The 16,792-nt window shown below is 51.5% G+C and overlaps 1 protein-coding gene across 2 annotated transcripts in view; it reads left to right on the forward strand.

The window, feature by feature from the left end:
* Nucleotides 1–16,792, forward strand: part of LOC137614378 (26S proteasome regulatory subunit 10B) — a 74,212-nt gene that overhangs the window by 23,792 nt on the left and 33,628 nt on the right. For both annotated transcript variants that reach the window (XM_068344167.1, XM_068344166.1), the window contains exon 4: nucleotides 6,491–6,640. In XM_068344167.1, coding sequence (XP_068200268.1) covers nucleotides 6,491–6,640 — 150 coding nt within the window. The remainder of the gene's footprint in view (nucleotides 1–6,490; nucleotides 6,641–16,792) is intronic.

The following is a 16,792-nucleotide window of genomic DNA, read 5'->3' on the forward strand; positions in this document are numbered from 1 at the left end:
ATCACCATCGCGCGACCCTCAACTGCTTATGCTGTTCGCCATCACGCGATCGCCCACCTGCAGATGCTGTTCGCCATTGCGCGACCGCACACCTGCGCATGCTGATCGCCATCGCACGACCCTGGCATGCTCATCACCATCACGCGACCCTGCGCATACTGATCACCATCGCGCGACCCGGCGCATGCTGATCACTGCTCGCGATCGCTCACCTTCGCATACTGCTCGCCAACGCACGATCGCTCACCTGCGCATACTGCTCGACCATCGCGTCGGCATAACACAACGCTCCATCGCCAACCTGCGCGTTAGCGCTCACCACCGATCGCTTGTTGATCCATATCGCCAGCGGTCTTCCTCGCCCACGCGGCAGCGCGTTTCCTCGCCATCGCGCTAACGCTTGCGTTCGCCGCCTCGGACTCGCTCTCATCCACCTGCCCACCCTCACGACCGCTCGCCCGTGCAACCGCGCGACCGCTCGCCCGCGCGACCGCGCGACCGCTATCCCGCGCGACCGCGCGACCGCTATCCCGCGCGACCGCGCGACCGCTGGCCCGTGCAACCGCGCGACCGCTGGCCCGTGCAACCGCGCGACCGCTGGCCCGTGCAACCGCGCGACCGCTGGCCCGTGCAACCGCGCGACCGCTGGCCCGTGCAACCGCGCGACCGCTGGCCCGTGCAACCGCGCGACCGCTGGCCCGTGCAACCGCGCGACCGCTGGCCCGTGCAACCGCGCGACCGCTGGCCCGTGCAACCGCGCGACCGCTGGCCCGTGCAACCGCGCGACCGCTGGCCCGTGCAACCGCGCGACCGCTGGCCCGTGCAACCGCGCGACCGCTGGCCCGTGCAACCGCGCGACCGCTCGCCTGCACGCCCACACGCCCACGTGCCTGCACGTCTACGCTCATGCTCTCCAATGTTCGCCCACGCGCGAACCAACGGTTTTTTCCATCGCGCAGACGGATGGTGTTCCGTCGCGCGAACCTACAGTGTTTCTTCGCACAAATGTCGGCTTATTTCTTGCAGTATCCATTGCTCGTCTATGGGTTATCGCTCGCCGACCACCAGGAATTCCCGTCGCGCGAGCTCCAGGGCAATTGCGACCACGATTCCCAATGGGGTTTTCGCAGCATGACCAGCCTGGCGAGTTCTTCTGGAGCGTATTTCCAGAACACTGCCTCACCCCGTAAACACTGAGCATGGCACTTGCAAGAATAGGAGAAACCTAAGGGAGATCTGAGCAACACTCCTCTATTCCTGAACCTGGGTTAGCCCTTCCCCGTCATTCCCTGGAAGGATTTTTGGCGGGGGGGGCTTTCCGTTCGAGATTTTTCCATCGGACAAGGGGTGACTGCTTACCTCTTCCTCTGGGAGCTTACCAGGTTCTTTCCCTCCTCGGTTACGGCCCGAGGTTTGGTTCAAGGAAGCTACAGGAAGATCAAGGGTACTTTCCTCCTCTCGAGCTCAGGCACCTTGGCCTTTCGTCGTTAAGTATCTAACTTGCGGACAAGCTCGATGTTGTACCATTTGGACGCGCTGACTGAGGGCTTCCTTCGGGTGTCTCATCTGTGGAGGTCGACGACCTCAGACACCCTTCCATCCTTGAGAAGAGTTTGTTTGTGCCCAAGGACAGAGACTTAGACAGCTGCTGTGCGGAGTAAATCGACTTCCGGTTTCACTCCTCCAAGGCGCTTTCTTCCAGACTCTGCAGGGCTCCAGCGCCCTTTTCTTTCAACCACGTCGGCCTAAGTTATCGGCTACGACAACTGGGACAAGGTGTCCAATTGCAGTTTCCTCCTGTCAGGAACAGATGGCACGGGAGACTCCCCCGGGGGGGCATAGTCCTAAAAGGAGTTCACGAACTCTAGGATTGCAGGTTTTTTGCTGGGAGGATGCTTAAGATTACTCATCCGAATGACAGCTTCCCGATGCCCATTCCCGCACAATCTCTGTGATCGGCCAAGGATATCGCGCCTGCCGTCTCTGTCAGCGAATTCAGTGTCTCTGAACCTCTATGCCATAGCGTCAGCAGAGTTGCCCGGTTGGGCAGAATGATCCATACCTTAGGCGAAGGTCTTCCTTAGGATCATCGACGGCTTCACCCCCGGCCCTCTCAGTCGATCCTTTCTTGTAAGGAAGGATCTGAGAGGGGATGTCCATAGTCGACCTCTCAGCCCTGATCAAGTTTGTCGAACAAACTTCGGCCAGCGTAGACCAGCAGAATCGATCAGACTGGTAACGAGGCGACAGGACTCCTTAAACCCTGGATCGGAAGGACGGGTACTTTCAGCTTCCATTCCATCCATCTTCCAGGGTGCTCGTCGAATTCAGCCTAGACTGCAAGTATTCCTGCTTATGATGCAGTGTGGCTATCCCGCCGTGGCATAGCAGGTTTGTTTCCCCAGAGAACTCTCCCTGCCTTCCTCTTGGCCGCTCAGGTGCAGGCTTCCGCCTCCTCTGCTGTTTGAAGGGCTGGTCAACTCCGGTAGGCTCGGGTTTCGACCTTCTTCAGCGCCGGGACAGGCTTCCGGATGCTTACCTTGAGTGTGGGCTCATGGTATTTTGCTTGGAGCCTTCTCTTCCTCTGCCTCAACATCTGGAGTATCTGGCCATGATATTGAGTCAACCGCCTTACCACATTGGAAACCCCGCTTCTCGTCCGTCCAGCGAGGTTAAGCAACGTCGGTACTTGGATGGGTGACCACCTGGGGACGCCAGATTCTGTTACCACATCCTCCGAGCCTTCCTTTCGGTTGACTGTGGCAAGACTGAGGAGAGTCGCAGTACCTGTTCTCAGTCAAGCAGAGCTTTCAGCCCTACCTTTGAACGTTTCCTAGTTCTTCTTTCCTCATTGACTCGTCTATAGTCCGAACGGTCGCCTCAGGATAAGTTCCATGTGGGGCGATCCAAGTTCCGGTGGCTTCAGGCAATGTTTAACCGGACTCCCTGGCCCTATGGGACCAGCGGAACTATTAGACCTGCAATGGGTGTTGATCTATGGAGCCTCTTGATGGTAGTGGATATTCTCGTCCTTTCCCCACATTCTTGATGCGGTTCTCGGACTCGTCAAAGGAAAGGGGGGGGGGGGGCATGTTCCGGTCCAGGCCTATGGTCAAGACCTGAAGGATACCTCTCCATCATTCAGGCAGGCTTAGGGGCCTTAGTCTGGCCCCTCTTCAGATCCTACAGCTCCTGCCGAGTCGCCCCGTTGCGCGTCGACTTCATGCTAACCAGCAGGGGACGCATTTTCACACCTTCACATCTTGCAGTAGAGATACCGGGATGATTGAGATTCTCTCAATACCACCATCGGCTCTCTCATTCCAGGCAGGGGAATGTTTCTCTCAGACTATCCGAGCAGAGCCTCATAGAGAGAGTGTACCTAGGGGTCTTTGACCTTGGGTAACCAGCAAGTGCTGGTCTGGGGGACCTGATCGCGACAGCTTGGAACCTCAAGCTTCCGCAAGTCTTCCCCCCCAGTCTCAGACCCCGAGACTCTGGCAAGATGCATTCCGGTGATGGTGGGACAACTTCGACGCCTGCGTCTTCCCTCCTTTTTGTCTGCGGACAATGGGTCTCAAGACCAGGTTGTCTGTCAACCTTTCAATGGGAGAGCTCCACTGGGACTATGCGCAGAACGGTTTCTGGATCCTCTGCTTCCCCTGACGGAACTCCCGGGAGAGCTTCTCCCACGGCGCAGACTACTCAAGCAACCACACTGCAACATCTCTCCCGAACCGGGGCGTCGCTTCGGCTTCATGCCTGGAGACACTACGCTTCCTCCTCTAGAAGAGACAACCCGCTACAGTCGCGGTACGGAGGTCGCGTCATCTGCGATAGTCATTCACAGGGGTCTCCCAGGCAAAGTAAAGAGTCTAAGGTGGTTGGTGCCGTGGGAGATATACCTCTTCCCTTGAGGCCTCTTCTCCAGCAATAACGGTCTTATTGCCTTTCGGCGGGAGGAAACTCCTTTCCGCTCTCGGCAATGAAGCCTGTCGCTCAGCCTTTCCCTGACCTTCAGGCTTAAAGGAATAACTTTTTCCTGCCCGCTGGATCTATCCTCGCTCATGCGAAGCTACGATCGTCCCTGCCCTAGTCGGAGGAAGACCTCCAACTTGGAGCATGGCTCGGACTTTTAGTCCTTTAAGAGATCTTCTCAAGACCCTTTTACGACAGGCCTCGGATTGTATTCCGCCTTGGGTCTTCTGCTCACTCTGGCCACGGCCAGTGTGTAAGCAATCTTCTTGGTCTCTTACTACTCCCCCCTTTCTAAGGAAGAGGGGAAGGCAACATTCAGGCTCGCTCCTGAGTTGTTGGCTAGACTCAGAATCTGAGGGTCCCGGCCCTTCGGTCCGATTCATTCAAGATTTCGAGTCTCCATTCTGTGTGTGATGTCCCAAGACCTTCTCTTTCTTGCCAGTAAGGAATCGAGAGGTTAGCGCTGGGAACAGCTGCAGTTTGTCCTCAGTTGCAGCCGATTTGGGAACACAAGGAGGAGGACATGGGGGGAGAGTCACCAGTATACCTCTTCAGCCCGGACTCAAGGACATTCATCTCGACCTGTCTTCAGACCCTCCCCCGTCACGTCGCCCTACAGCACGATGTTGGATACATCGCAACGTCCCTCGCCTTCGAGTAATACTACTATGTGACGCAGGTGCTACAAGCTGGAGTCTGGAAGCGTCTGATGACCTTCGCAGCCCGCTTCCTGCAGGGCGTGACCCACAGGAGTCTCGATACGTTTTCTATCGCTCTGTGGTGGCTACACAACAGCTGGTCTAACCTCAGGCTCCTTTTTGGACAGGTAGCAGAAGGTTGAGGGCATTGTTATCAGGTTTTAGTCTGCATGAACGAAAGAAGTATGTCTGGCCCTTACTTCTTTCTTCATCATCCCCTCTACGGGGAAGCAGCATCCTGGTCTCTGCATAGCTGACCTCGAACCTCTGCAGGTAAACCATGCTTCCTTGTGTTCCGAGTATTGAGTCAATACTGTTGCGTCCCCCATACCCTGACGAGGTGGTATTGGGAACGTCCTAACCCAGAGTTCCTTCTGGAACTCCAGGTCAACTGCCTAGGACGGGTCACACTTCTTCCTTCACACACAAGCTTACGTAGGCCACATGGTTCCTTGCGGAGCAAGGAACTTGTGAGGTGCAGGGACTCCTTTTCTCGAGTGCGACTCACTCGGATTCTGAGTCCCCGGGTAAAGCCAAAGCCAGTATGGCTGGGGACTTTCCACCCTTCCTAAGGGATAAGCCACCCTTTGTAAATAGCGTGGTTTGTATTTCGGTTACGGAACAAATGACAAATTCGAAGATAATTTGTATTTTTCCTAACCATACAAACCTTAGCTATTTACACATATTTGCCTGCCAGCCCTGTCCCCCAAGACAAGTCCTACCTCTAAGTGAAAGTGAGTATTCACCTGTGTGTGAGGGGGAGGAGGGGTAGCTAGCTACCACTCCCCTACCCCCCCCGCTAACTAGCGCGGGGGTAATACACCCTCGTTAAATTCTAATGGCTCGCCATTTCAGCTACGCTAAAAGTAATACCCTTTGTAAATAGCTAAGGTTTGTATGGTTAGGAAAAATGCAAATTATCTTCGAATTTGTCATTTTAGTAGCACATCTAACTGGTTAATTTTTCATGACGTGAAGAAGCTATCCAAATTTGTTTTTAACCTTAGTAATTCCCTTTGGGGGAAGGGGAACATTCCAGACAGTTCAGACAACTTTATTTAGTCTTTTTCAAATTATTTTAGATGTATTTAAATATTTGAGAATAATTAGGCTACAGTATTTGGTTAATGATATTTTGATTACTTTCCAGGGTTAGATGATTGCTTTACAAATACTGTAACTGTTTTACCTCTAGTTTGTTGTACTAAGCACTGCATACTTTTTTATATACTGTACTTCAGTAATGGCACTGTACAGTAATTCAAGATTTTATCGCAGAAAATAGACAACATTCTCATGTAACTTCTTGAAAGTATTTTGTGATGGCAAATGAAGAATTAGAAAGTGGAGGATTTGTGGTTTATTGTTCAACAGTATAGCATTAGATTATTTTGAAGTTTCTGTAGTGTTACTATTCAATTTCTCTCTCTCTCTCTCTCTCTCTCTCTCTCTCTCTCTCTCTCTCTCTCTCTCTCTCTCTCTCTCTCTCTCTCTCTCTCTCTCTCTCTCTCTCTCTCTCTCTCTCTCTCTCTCTCTCTTTTTTTTGGGGGGTACACTCGGGTATTGTATTTTATCTAATATTTCTTCCTCTTCTTTTGATAAAATTTTGATAGTTGATATAGGAAATATTTATTTTAATGTTGTTACTGTTCTTAAAATATTTTATATTGTTTCCTTTTCTCATTGGGCTATTTTCCCTGTTTGGGCCCCTGGGCTTATATCAACCTGCTTTTCCAACTAGGGTTGTAGCTTAGCAAGTAATAATAATAACATGGACATCACTATAATTGCCATTGTTTTATTTTTTCCAGGTGATTGAATTACCATTGTTGAACCCCGAACTCTTCCAACGTGTTGGTATTTCACCGCCAAAGGGTTGTTTACTATATGGTCCCCCTGGTACTGGGAAAACCCTTCTAGCCCGAGCTGTAGCCTCGCAGTTGGACTGCAACTTTCTGAAGGTTAGCAATACATTACAATATGGTTGATCCTCCTTATTCTTGGGTATTTGGTCAAGCCTCTCTAGTGGATAATAAAGGACCATAAGCTTTATGGATATTGAATTTATGTTTGTTCCGTAACCGAAATACAAACCACGCTATTTACAAAGGGTATTACTTTTAGCGTAGCTGAAATGGCGAGCCATTAGAATTTAACGAGGGTGTATTACCCCCGCGCTAGTTAGCGGGGGGGGTAGGGGAGTGGTAGCTAGCTACCCCTCCTCCCCCTCACACACAGGTGAATACTCACTTTCACTTTTGGCTCGGACTGTGACAGACGTCTGTCTTGGTCCTCGCTTGGCAGCCATTGTCTGTTTTGTCTTTACTTAATCGCTTACTTTTCTTTTACTCAATATATATGTAAACATGTTTTCATGTTTGTATATATATTTGAGTATAGAAATAAGTAAGTTTCCTTTTCAGATGTGTGTGTGTAGTGTACGATATCTACGTGGAGGCCTCGGCAGTTAGGCCACCACGGCCTAATTTTATGGGTTGCGATCGAGTTTGACTTCGGTCTTTCTCTCTCTCTCTCTCTTGAGGTCGTTCACCCTTTTACTATGTTTTACTACGCCCTTGTAGCTTCCTTCCCGTGTGGGTGGGGTTGCTACGCCGTACATTTTGTCTCAATTAGTTTATGAATCTAATTGTAGTTGTTAATTTTTCAGCTTGTAGAACGATTCCTTTCGGGGTTTTCGTTTTTTCTTTAGTGTTCATTCATTTTTAAATTACATAATTACATAGTTACATAATTATAATTGTTATAATTCTGTTTTGGTTACAGCTCTCCTTCCGCGAGTGTAAGTGGTTGTGAGGGCACGTGCCTGTTGTGTAATTCTTGTTCCTTTTCCTCGGGATTCCTCTTCGGAGCCTTCCCGGGGGAATGAATGTGTACTAATATTATTTGTTTTATTTTTTTACAGTTACCGATCTAGTTCGTTTCTGTAATATAGCAACGGTGTGAGCTGTCTGGTTGAGTCCTGGGGATTCGGCTGTTGCTGCCTCCCCCCTTGTATTGTCGTCAGGGGCGTGTCTCCTTCTACTGGTAGTACTCCCGTGTCGACGGACAGCTCTCCAGTTCATTTTAGAACAGTCAGGAGGCTTGCCTCCTTGGGCGGATAACTTTCCTTCCGAGGGAAGTTTTTTCCTGTCCAGGCTTGAGCTTTTCCTCTTTTGGGGGGTTCTTCTCTTGCCTTTTTTTCGTGCGACTATGCTCTTGGTGCTGAGCGGTCGCACCTGCAGTTTCGCTCAAGGAGCTGGGCAACTGCAGGAGCTCCTCTTCGGAGGATTGCCCCTCTTAGGTCACTGGCTGACCAGTCTCTTCCACGAAGTGTTTCTCTTTCGTTCGCGAGAGAGTACACTCATAGAGACTCCTCTTCGGAGGTTTCTTCTGTTGCTGTTGGCCTCCCTCGCCGTAAGGCCCTCCGTCCGCCTCGTCGTAAGGGCCTCTCATCTCCCTATAAGGGTGCTTGAGGCGCCTTTTTGAATCTCCGTTTGCAGCCTACAACTTCTTTTTCTCGATCTTCCGTCTTGGTGCAGATGGACAGCAGTCTAATCTCGTCTTCCGACGGGCAACGGTCTTCCCGACGGACAACGGTCTTCCCGACGGACAGCGGTCTTCCGACGGACATCAGTCTCCCGGCGGACAACGATCCCTTCGGGGCAAAGGGTTGCCCCCACGGGGGTTCTTCCCTTGCGTGTCAGGGTTTCCCTGCGCGCCCTTCTGTTCGTCAGCGCTCTCCTGTTCGTCAGCGCTTTCAAGATGATCTTCCCTGTGGTTCCTGTTACGTGCCCTGTGCGCCCACGTTCGCCCTCGCGATCTAGAACTTCGGTTCAGGTCGGGGTCAAGGACTCTTCTTCTTTGCGCAGGCTTCCACGCGTAGCCTTCTGCTCGTCAGCGATCATCAGCTCGTCAGCGATCATCAGCTCGTCAGCGATCGTCAGCTCGTCAGCGATCATCAGCTCGCCAGCGATCTCCAGATCGCCCACGTGTGTTACAGCTGGCACGCCAACGTTCTCCAACACTTCTGAAGGAACATGGTTCGCCAGCTACTAGCTCAACTGCGGATGCTGATCGCCATCGCGCGACCCTCAACTGCAGATGCTGACCGCCATCGCGCGACCCTCAACTGCAGATGCTGACCGCCATCGCGCGACCCTCAACTGCAGATGCTGACCGCCATCGCGCGACCCTCAACTGCAGATGCTGACCGCCATCGCGCGACCCTCAACTGCAGCTGCTGACCGCCATCGCGCGACCCTCAACTGCAGATGCTGACCGCCATCGCGCGACCCTCAACTGCAGATGCTGACCGCCATCGCGCGACCCTCAACTGCAGATGCTGACCGCCATCGCGCGACCCTCAACTGCAGCTGCTGACCGCCATCGCGCGACCCTCAACTGCAGATGCTGACCGCCATCGCGCGACCCTCAACTGCAGATGCTGACCGCCATCGCGCGACCCTCAACTGCAGATGCTGACCGCCATCGCGCGACCCTCAACTGCAGCTGCTGACCGCCATCGCGCGACCCTCAACTGCAGATGCTGACCGCCATCGCGCGACCCTCAACTGCAGATGCTGACCGCCATCGCGCGACCCTCAACTGCAGATGCTGCTCGCCATCGCACAACCCTGAACGATTGCCCGCTTACGCATGCTGCTCCTCATCGCACCACCCTGAACGATCGCCCTCCTGCAGATGCTGATCACCATCGCACCCTTTCACGCGATCATTCACCTGCGCATGCTGCTCGCCATCGCACAACCCTGAACGATTGGCCGCTTACGCATGCTGCTCCTCATCGCACCACCCTGAACGATCGCCCTCCTGCAGATGCTGATCACCATCGCACCCTTTCACGCGATCATTCACCTGCGCATGCTGCTCGCCATCGCACAACCCTGAACGATTGGCCGCTTACGCATGCTGCTCCTCATCGCACCACCCTGAACGATCGCCCTCCTGCAGATGCTGATCACCATCGCACCCTTTCACGCGATCATTCACCTGCGCATGCTGCTCGCCATCGCACAACCCTGAACGATTGGCCGCTTACGCATGCTGCTCCTCATCGCACCACCCTGAACGATCGCCCTCCTGCAGATGCTGATCACCATCGCACCCTTTCACGCGATCATTCACCTGCGCATGCTGCTCGCCATCGCACAACCCTGAACGATTGGCCGCTTACGCATGCTGCTCCTCATCGCACCACCCTGAACGATCGCCCTCCTGCAGATGCTGATCACCATCGCACCCTTTCACGCGATCATTCACCTGCGCATGCTGCTCGCCATCGCACAACCCTGCACGATAGCCCGCTTACGCATGCTGCTCCTCATCGCACAACCCTGAACGCTCGCCCTCTTGCGGATGCTGATCACCATCGCACCCTATCACGCGATCATTCACCTACACATGCTGCTCGCCATCGCTTACCGCCAGCGATCTTCTTCACCTACGCGGCAGCACGATCCCTCGCCGTCACGCCCATTCCCCTGCGCGCCCGCGCGATCGCTCGCCTGCGCGCCCGCGCGATCGCTCGCCTGCGCGCCCGCGCGATCGCTCGCCTGCGCGCCCGCGCGATCGCTCGCCTGCGCGCCCGCGCGATCGCTCGCCGGCGCGCCCGCGCGATCGCTCGCCGGCGCGCCCGCGCGATCGCTCGCCGGCGCGCCCGCGCGATCGCTCGCCGGCGCGCCCGCGCGACCGCTCGCCTGCGCGCCCGCGCGACCACTCGCCTGTGCGCCCGCGCGACCATTCGCCTTTGCGCGACCGTTCGCCCTCGCGCGACCATAGTTCGCGGCGAATTCCACAGCCGGTGGTAGCAGCAGGGACGCGTGCTCCTAGGCGGCACTCGGGATCACCTCCATCCAAGCACAGGTTGGTAGTGCAGGACGAAGACAGGTCAGTACAGCATTCTTCCCACCTTCTTTTCAGGCAGGAACCGTCGTGTCCTCTCCAAAGGATCGCCCGATCCCTTTCACCTTAGCGAGGATTTCGGACTCTGTGTCCTTGGAGCAGCAGACATGGTTTGATCCGCTGGCACGGGCGTTAATGAGGGTTATGAAACCAGCACTCACCGGCCAGGGTAACAAACCAGCGGCTGTCTCTCCTACGCTGAAGAGAAAGAGAGGAGTGGACTTCGTGGTGACTTCCCCCAGGGCGAAGTTGGTTCCCAAGAGGTCGGTCTCGAGGGTCCCCTCTCCTGCACGAGTACTCTCTCCTTCTCCCGCCCTGGAAGGATTTTTGGCGGGGGGGCTTTCCGTTGAAGATTTCTCCATCGGACAAGGGGTGACTGCTTACCTCTTCCTCTGGGAGCTTACCAGGTTCTTTCCCTCCTCGGTTACGGCCCGAGGTTTGGTTCAAGGAAGCTACAGGAAGATCAAGGGTACTTTCCTCCTCTCGAGCTCAGGCACCTTGGCCTTTCGTCGTTAAGTATCTACTTGCGGACAAGCTCGATGTTTTACCATCTGGACGCACTGACTGAAGGCTTCCTTCGGGTGTCTCATCTGTGGAGGTCAACGACCTCAGACACCCTTCCATCCTTGAGAAGAGTTTTGTCTTTGCCCAAGGACAGAGACTTAAACATCTGCTGTGCGGAGTAAATCGACTTCCGGTTTCACTCCTCCAAGGCGCTTTCTTCCAGACTCTGCAGGGCTCCAGCTCCCTTTTCTTTCAACCACGTCGGCCTAAGTTATCGGCTACGACAACTGGGACAAGGTGTCCAATTGCAGTTTCCTCCTGTCAGGAACAGATGGCACGGGAGACTCCCCCGGGGGGGCATAGTCCTAAAAGGAGTTCACGAACTCTAGGATTGCAGGTTTTTTCGCTGGGAGGATGCTTAAGGTTACTCATCCGAATGACAGCTTCCCGATGCCCATTCCCGCACAATCTCTGTGAGTAGCCAAGGATATCGCGCCTGCCGTCTCTGTCAGCGAATTCAGTGTCTCTGAACCTCTATGCCATAGCATCAGCAGAGTTGCCCGGTTGGGCAGAATGATCCATACCTTAGGCGAAGGTCTTCCTTAGGATCATCGACGGCTTCACCCCCGGCCCCCTCAGTCGATCCTTTCTTGTAAGGAAGGATCTGAGAGGGGATGTCCATAGTCGACCTCTCAGCCCTGATCAAGTTTGTCGAACAAACTTCGGCCAGCGTAGACCAGCAGAATCGATCAGACTGGTAACGAGGCGACAGGACTCCTTTAACCCTGGATCGGAAGGACGGGTACTTTCAGTTTCCATTCCATCCATCTTCCAGGGTGCTCGTCGAATTCAGCCTAAACTGCAAGTATTCCTGCTTATGATGCAGTGTGGCTATCCCGCCGTGGCATAGCAGGTTTGTTTCCCCAGAGAACTCTCCCTGCCTTCCTCTTGGCCGCTCAGGTGCAGACTTCCGCCTCCTCTGCTGTTTGGAGGGCTGGTCAACTCCGGTAGGCTCGGGTTTCGACCTTCTTCAGCGCCGGGAAAAGCTTCCGAATGCTGACCATGAGTGTGGGCTCATGGTATTTTGCTTGGAGCCTTCTCTTCCTCTGCCTCAACATCTGGAGTATCTGGCCATGATATTGAGTCAACCGCCTTACCACGTTGGAAACCCCGCTTCTCGTCCGTCCAGCGAGGTTAAGCAACGTCGGCACTTGGATGGGTGACCACCTGGGGACGCCAGATTCTGTTACCACATCCTCCGAGCCTTCCTTTCGGTTGACTGTGGCAAGACTGAGGAGAGTCGCAGTACCTGTTCTCAGTCAAGCAGAGTTTTCAGCCCTACCTTGGAACGTTTCCTAGTTCTTCTTTCCTCATTGACCCGTTTATAGTCCGAACGGTCGCCTCAGGATAAGTTCCATGTGGGGCGATCCAAGTTCCGGTGGCTTCAGGCAATGTTTAACCGGACTCCCTGGCCCTATGGGACCAGCGGAACTATTAAACCTGCAATGGGTGTTGACCTATGGAGCCTCTTGATGGTAGTGGATATTCTCGTCCTTTCCCCACATTCTTGATGCGGTTCTCGGACTCGTCAAAGGAAAGGGGGGGGGGGCATGTTCCGGTCCAGGCCTATGGTCAAGACCTGAAGGATACCTCTCCATCATTCAGGCAGGCTTAAGGGCCTTAGTCTGGCCCCTCTTCAGTCCTACCGCTCCTGCCAAGTCGCCCCGTTGCGTGTCGACTTCATGCTAACCAGCAGGGGACGCATTTTCACACCTTCACATCTTGCAGTAGAGATACCGGGATGATTGAGATTCTCTCAATTCCACCATCGGCTCTCTCATTCCAGGCAGGGGAATGTTTCTCTCAGACTATCCAAGCAGAGCCTCATAGAGAGAGTGTACCTAGGGGTCTTTGACCTTGGGTAACCAGCAAGTGCTGATCTGGGGGACCTGATCGCGACAGCTTGGAACCTCAAGCTTCCGCTAGTTTTCCCCCCAGTCTCAGACCCCGAGACTCTGGCAAGATGCATTCCGGTGATGGTGGGACAACTTCGACGCCTGCGTCTTCCCTCCTTTTTGTCTGCGGACAATGGGTCTCAACAAAACCAGGTTGTCTGTCAACCTTTCAATGGGAGAGCTCCACTGGGACTATGCGCAGAACGGTTTCTGGACCCTCTGCTTCCCCTGACGGAACTCCCGGGAGAGCTTCTCCCACGGCGCAGGCTACTCAAGCAACCACACTGCGACATCTCTCCCGAACCGGGGCGTCGCTTCGGCTTCATGCCTGGAGACACTACGCTTCCTCCTCTAGAAGAGACAACCCGCTACAGTCGCGGTACGGAGGTCGCGTCATCTGCGATAGTCATCCACAGGGGTCTCCCAGGCAAAGTGAAGAGTCTAAGGTGGTTGGTGCCGTGGGAGATATACCTCTTCCCGTGAGGCCTCTTCTCCAGCAATAACGGTCTTATTGCCTTTCGGCGGGAGGAAACTCCTTTCCGCTCTTGGCAATGAAGCCTGTCGCTCAGCCTTTCCCTGACCTTCAGGCTTAAAGGAATAACTTTTTCCTGCCCGCTGGATCTATTCTCGCTCATGCGAAGCTACGATCGTCCCTGCCCTAGTCGGAGGAAGACCTCCAACTTGGAGCATGGCTCGGACTTTTAGTCCTTTAAGAGATCTTCTCAAGACCCTTTTACGACAGGCCTCGGATTGTATTCCGCCTTGGGTCTTCTGCTCACTCTGGCCACGGCCAGTGTGTAAGCAATCTTCTTGGTCTCTTACTACTCCCCCCCTTTCTAAGGAAGAGGGGAAGGCAACATTCAGGCTCGCTCCTGAGTTGTTGGCTAGACTCAGAATCTGAGGGTCCCGACCCTTCGGTCCGATTCATTCAAGATTTTGAGTCTCCATTCTGTGTCTGATGTCCCAAGACCTTCTCTTTCTTGCCAGTACAGGAATCGAGAGGTTAGCGCTGGGAACAGCTGCAGTTTGGCCTCAGTTGCAGCCGATTTGGGAACACAAGGAGGACATGGGGGGAGAGTCACCAGTATACCTCTTCAGCCCGGACTCAAGGACATTCATCTCGACCTGTCTTCAGACCCTCCCCCGTCACGTCTCCCTACAGCACGATGTTGGATACATCGCAATGTCCCTCGCCTTCGAGTAATACTACTCTGTGACGCAGGTGCTACAAGCTGGAGTCTGGAAGCGTCTGATGACCTTCGCAGCCCGCTTCCTGCAGGGCGTGACCCACAGGAGTCTCGATACGTTTTCTATCGCTCTGTGGTGGCTACACAACAGCTGGTCTAACCTCAGGCTCCTTTTTGGACAGGTAGCAGAAGGTTGAGGGCATTGTTATCAGGTTTTAGTCTGCATGAACGAAAGAAGTATGTCTGGCCCTTACTTCTTTCTTCATCATCCCCTCTACGGGGAAGCAGCATCCTGGTCTCTGCATAGCTGACCTCGAACCTCTGCAGGTAAACCATGCTTCCTTGTGTTCCGAGTATTGAGTCAATACTGTCGCGTCCCCCATACCCTGACGAGGTGGTATTGGGAACGTCCTAACCCAGAGTTCCTTCTGGAACTCCAGGTCAACTGCCTAAGACGGGTCACACTTCTTCCTTCACACACAAGCTTACGTAGGCCACATGGTTCCTTGCGGTGCAAGGAACTTGTGAGGTGCAGGGACTCCTTTTCTCGAGTGCGACTCACTCGGATTCTGAGTCCCCGGGTAAAGCCAAAGCCAGTATGGCTGGGGACTTTCCACCCTTCCTAAGGGATAAGTCACCCTTTGTAAATAGCGTGGTTTGTATTTCGGTTACGGAACAAATGACAAATTCGAAGATAATTTGTATTTTTCCTAACCATACAAACCTTAGCTATTTACACATATTTGCCCGCCAGCCCTGTCCCCCAAGACAAGTCCTACCTCTAAGTGAAAGTGAGTATTCACCTGTGTGTGAGGGGGAGGAGGGGTAGCTAGCTACCACTCCCCTACCCCCCCCGCTAACTAGCGCGGGGGTAATACACCCTCGTTAAATTCTAATGGCTCGCCATTTCAGCTACGCTAAAAGTAATACCCTTTGTAAATAGCTAAGGTTTGTATGGTTAGGAAAAATACAAATTATCTTCGAATTTGTCATTTTCTTACACTACTGTACCTATAAATATACCCTTACGTACAGTACCGTAATCAGTATTATGCTTAGGGCTGTAATAATATGTTACAATACATTGCAATATTATACTAGCAATGATAATGCAGATGCTCTCTCTCTCTCTCTCTCTCTCTCTCTCTCTCTCTCTCTCTCTCTCTCTCTCTCTCTCTGGGTAAACATGGAATTCAATTGTTCTTTGTTTGAAAAGAGAGCGAATAGATTTCTTGTAAGATAAAGTACTTACTGAATATAATTTCACAATGAAAAATAAAAAAATTATTAATATAAAAAATATCTGATAATCCAAAGGCGTATTTGATAACAAAGAAAATTTAAGCTTTATTTTGTAGAAAGGTCTTTGAAAATATAAGATGATAACCTTAGATATGTTCAACTACTCAACATTTACTTTTTCACTGTGTATGAGATTTAGGGTAGACTTTTCCTGTCTTTAAAACCAAAAGTCTCACAATGGGCTGGTTGCACCAAATTCATGACAGTATTACTCCAAACCTACGTCATTAATTGGTTCTAAGAGACCCGGTGAAATTTGTTTTTAGACTGTTGGATTTTCTCCTTATGAAATGTCTTACCGTACATAATCCCTTTACTTGTATTGAACAAAAAAAAATAATTACTTATAACATGCTATCATTTTATACAAACCATATACATACATTAATAAGCTTACATGTGAAGTATAGTACAGTTCTTTACAGTACAACACCTTATTGTTATTGTACGACGTAGAAACTACAAGATCGGGCAAAACCTCATAAAGGAGATTTTTTTTTTATTTCAATACTTATGAATAAGTGACCTAAAGTCGAAACTGACATATGTTGAACCGACATAAAGATGGTTATTACTAAAGTTATATAATAGGGAAGAACAAATTAAGAATGTTACTTCTACATAAATAAATTCTGAAGCCTTTGTGTAATGTTGTAATGGCTTTTAGTCTTATATATCAAGGGCTCTTTTGTATTTGGTATGTGATTGTGAATAACATACATATCACTTTATGCATTTCAAGGGCATTACTGCATACAATAAATCCACAAATAGTTGGGTCTAACAATAGTCTGAGACCTCTTTTCTTTGCTAAGGTATAATTATGCCCTTTTTTTTAAGGAAAATCGTGAAAGATATCCTTAATTTACAACATTCAATATGATAGATTTTGCTTAACTTTTGTTTTATGTGTAAGATCATTTTCCCTGTCTCTAAAACCCTAAGTCTCAAAGAGGGTGAGGGTACTTTCCTTTAGGGGCTGGAAGAACAGGTGGTAATCTTTTTATATATATATATATATATATATATATATATATATATATATATATATATATATATATATATATATATATATATATATATATAGGTTGATTTCCATGTATAATTTTGAAATTGATATCAATTTGTCGACTGAGGATAAGTGAAGCAATGGATAAGGAAGGTGTATTTTATATGTACACTATAGTGTATGCACAATATGTTTTTTGTCCTCAAACATCTGTTCATACCTGTTGGCATTGAA

This window comes from Palaemon carinicauda, chromosome 20 (assembly GCF_036898095.1).
Source record: "Palaemon carinicauda isolate YSFRI2023 chromosome 20, ASM3689809v2, whole genome shotgun sequence".
Lineage (NCBI taxonomy): Eukaryota > Metazoa > Arthropoda > Malacostraca > Decapoda > Palaemonidae > Palaemon > Palaemon carinicauda.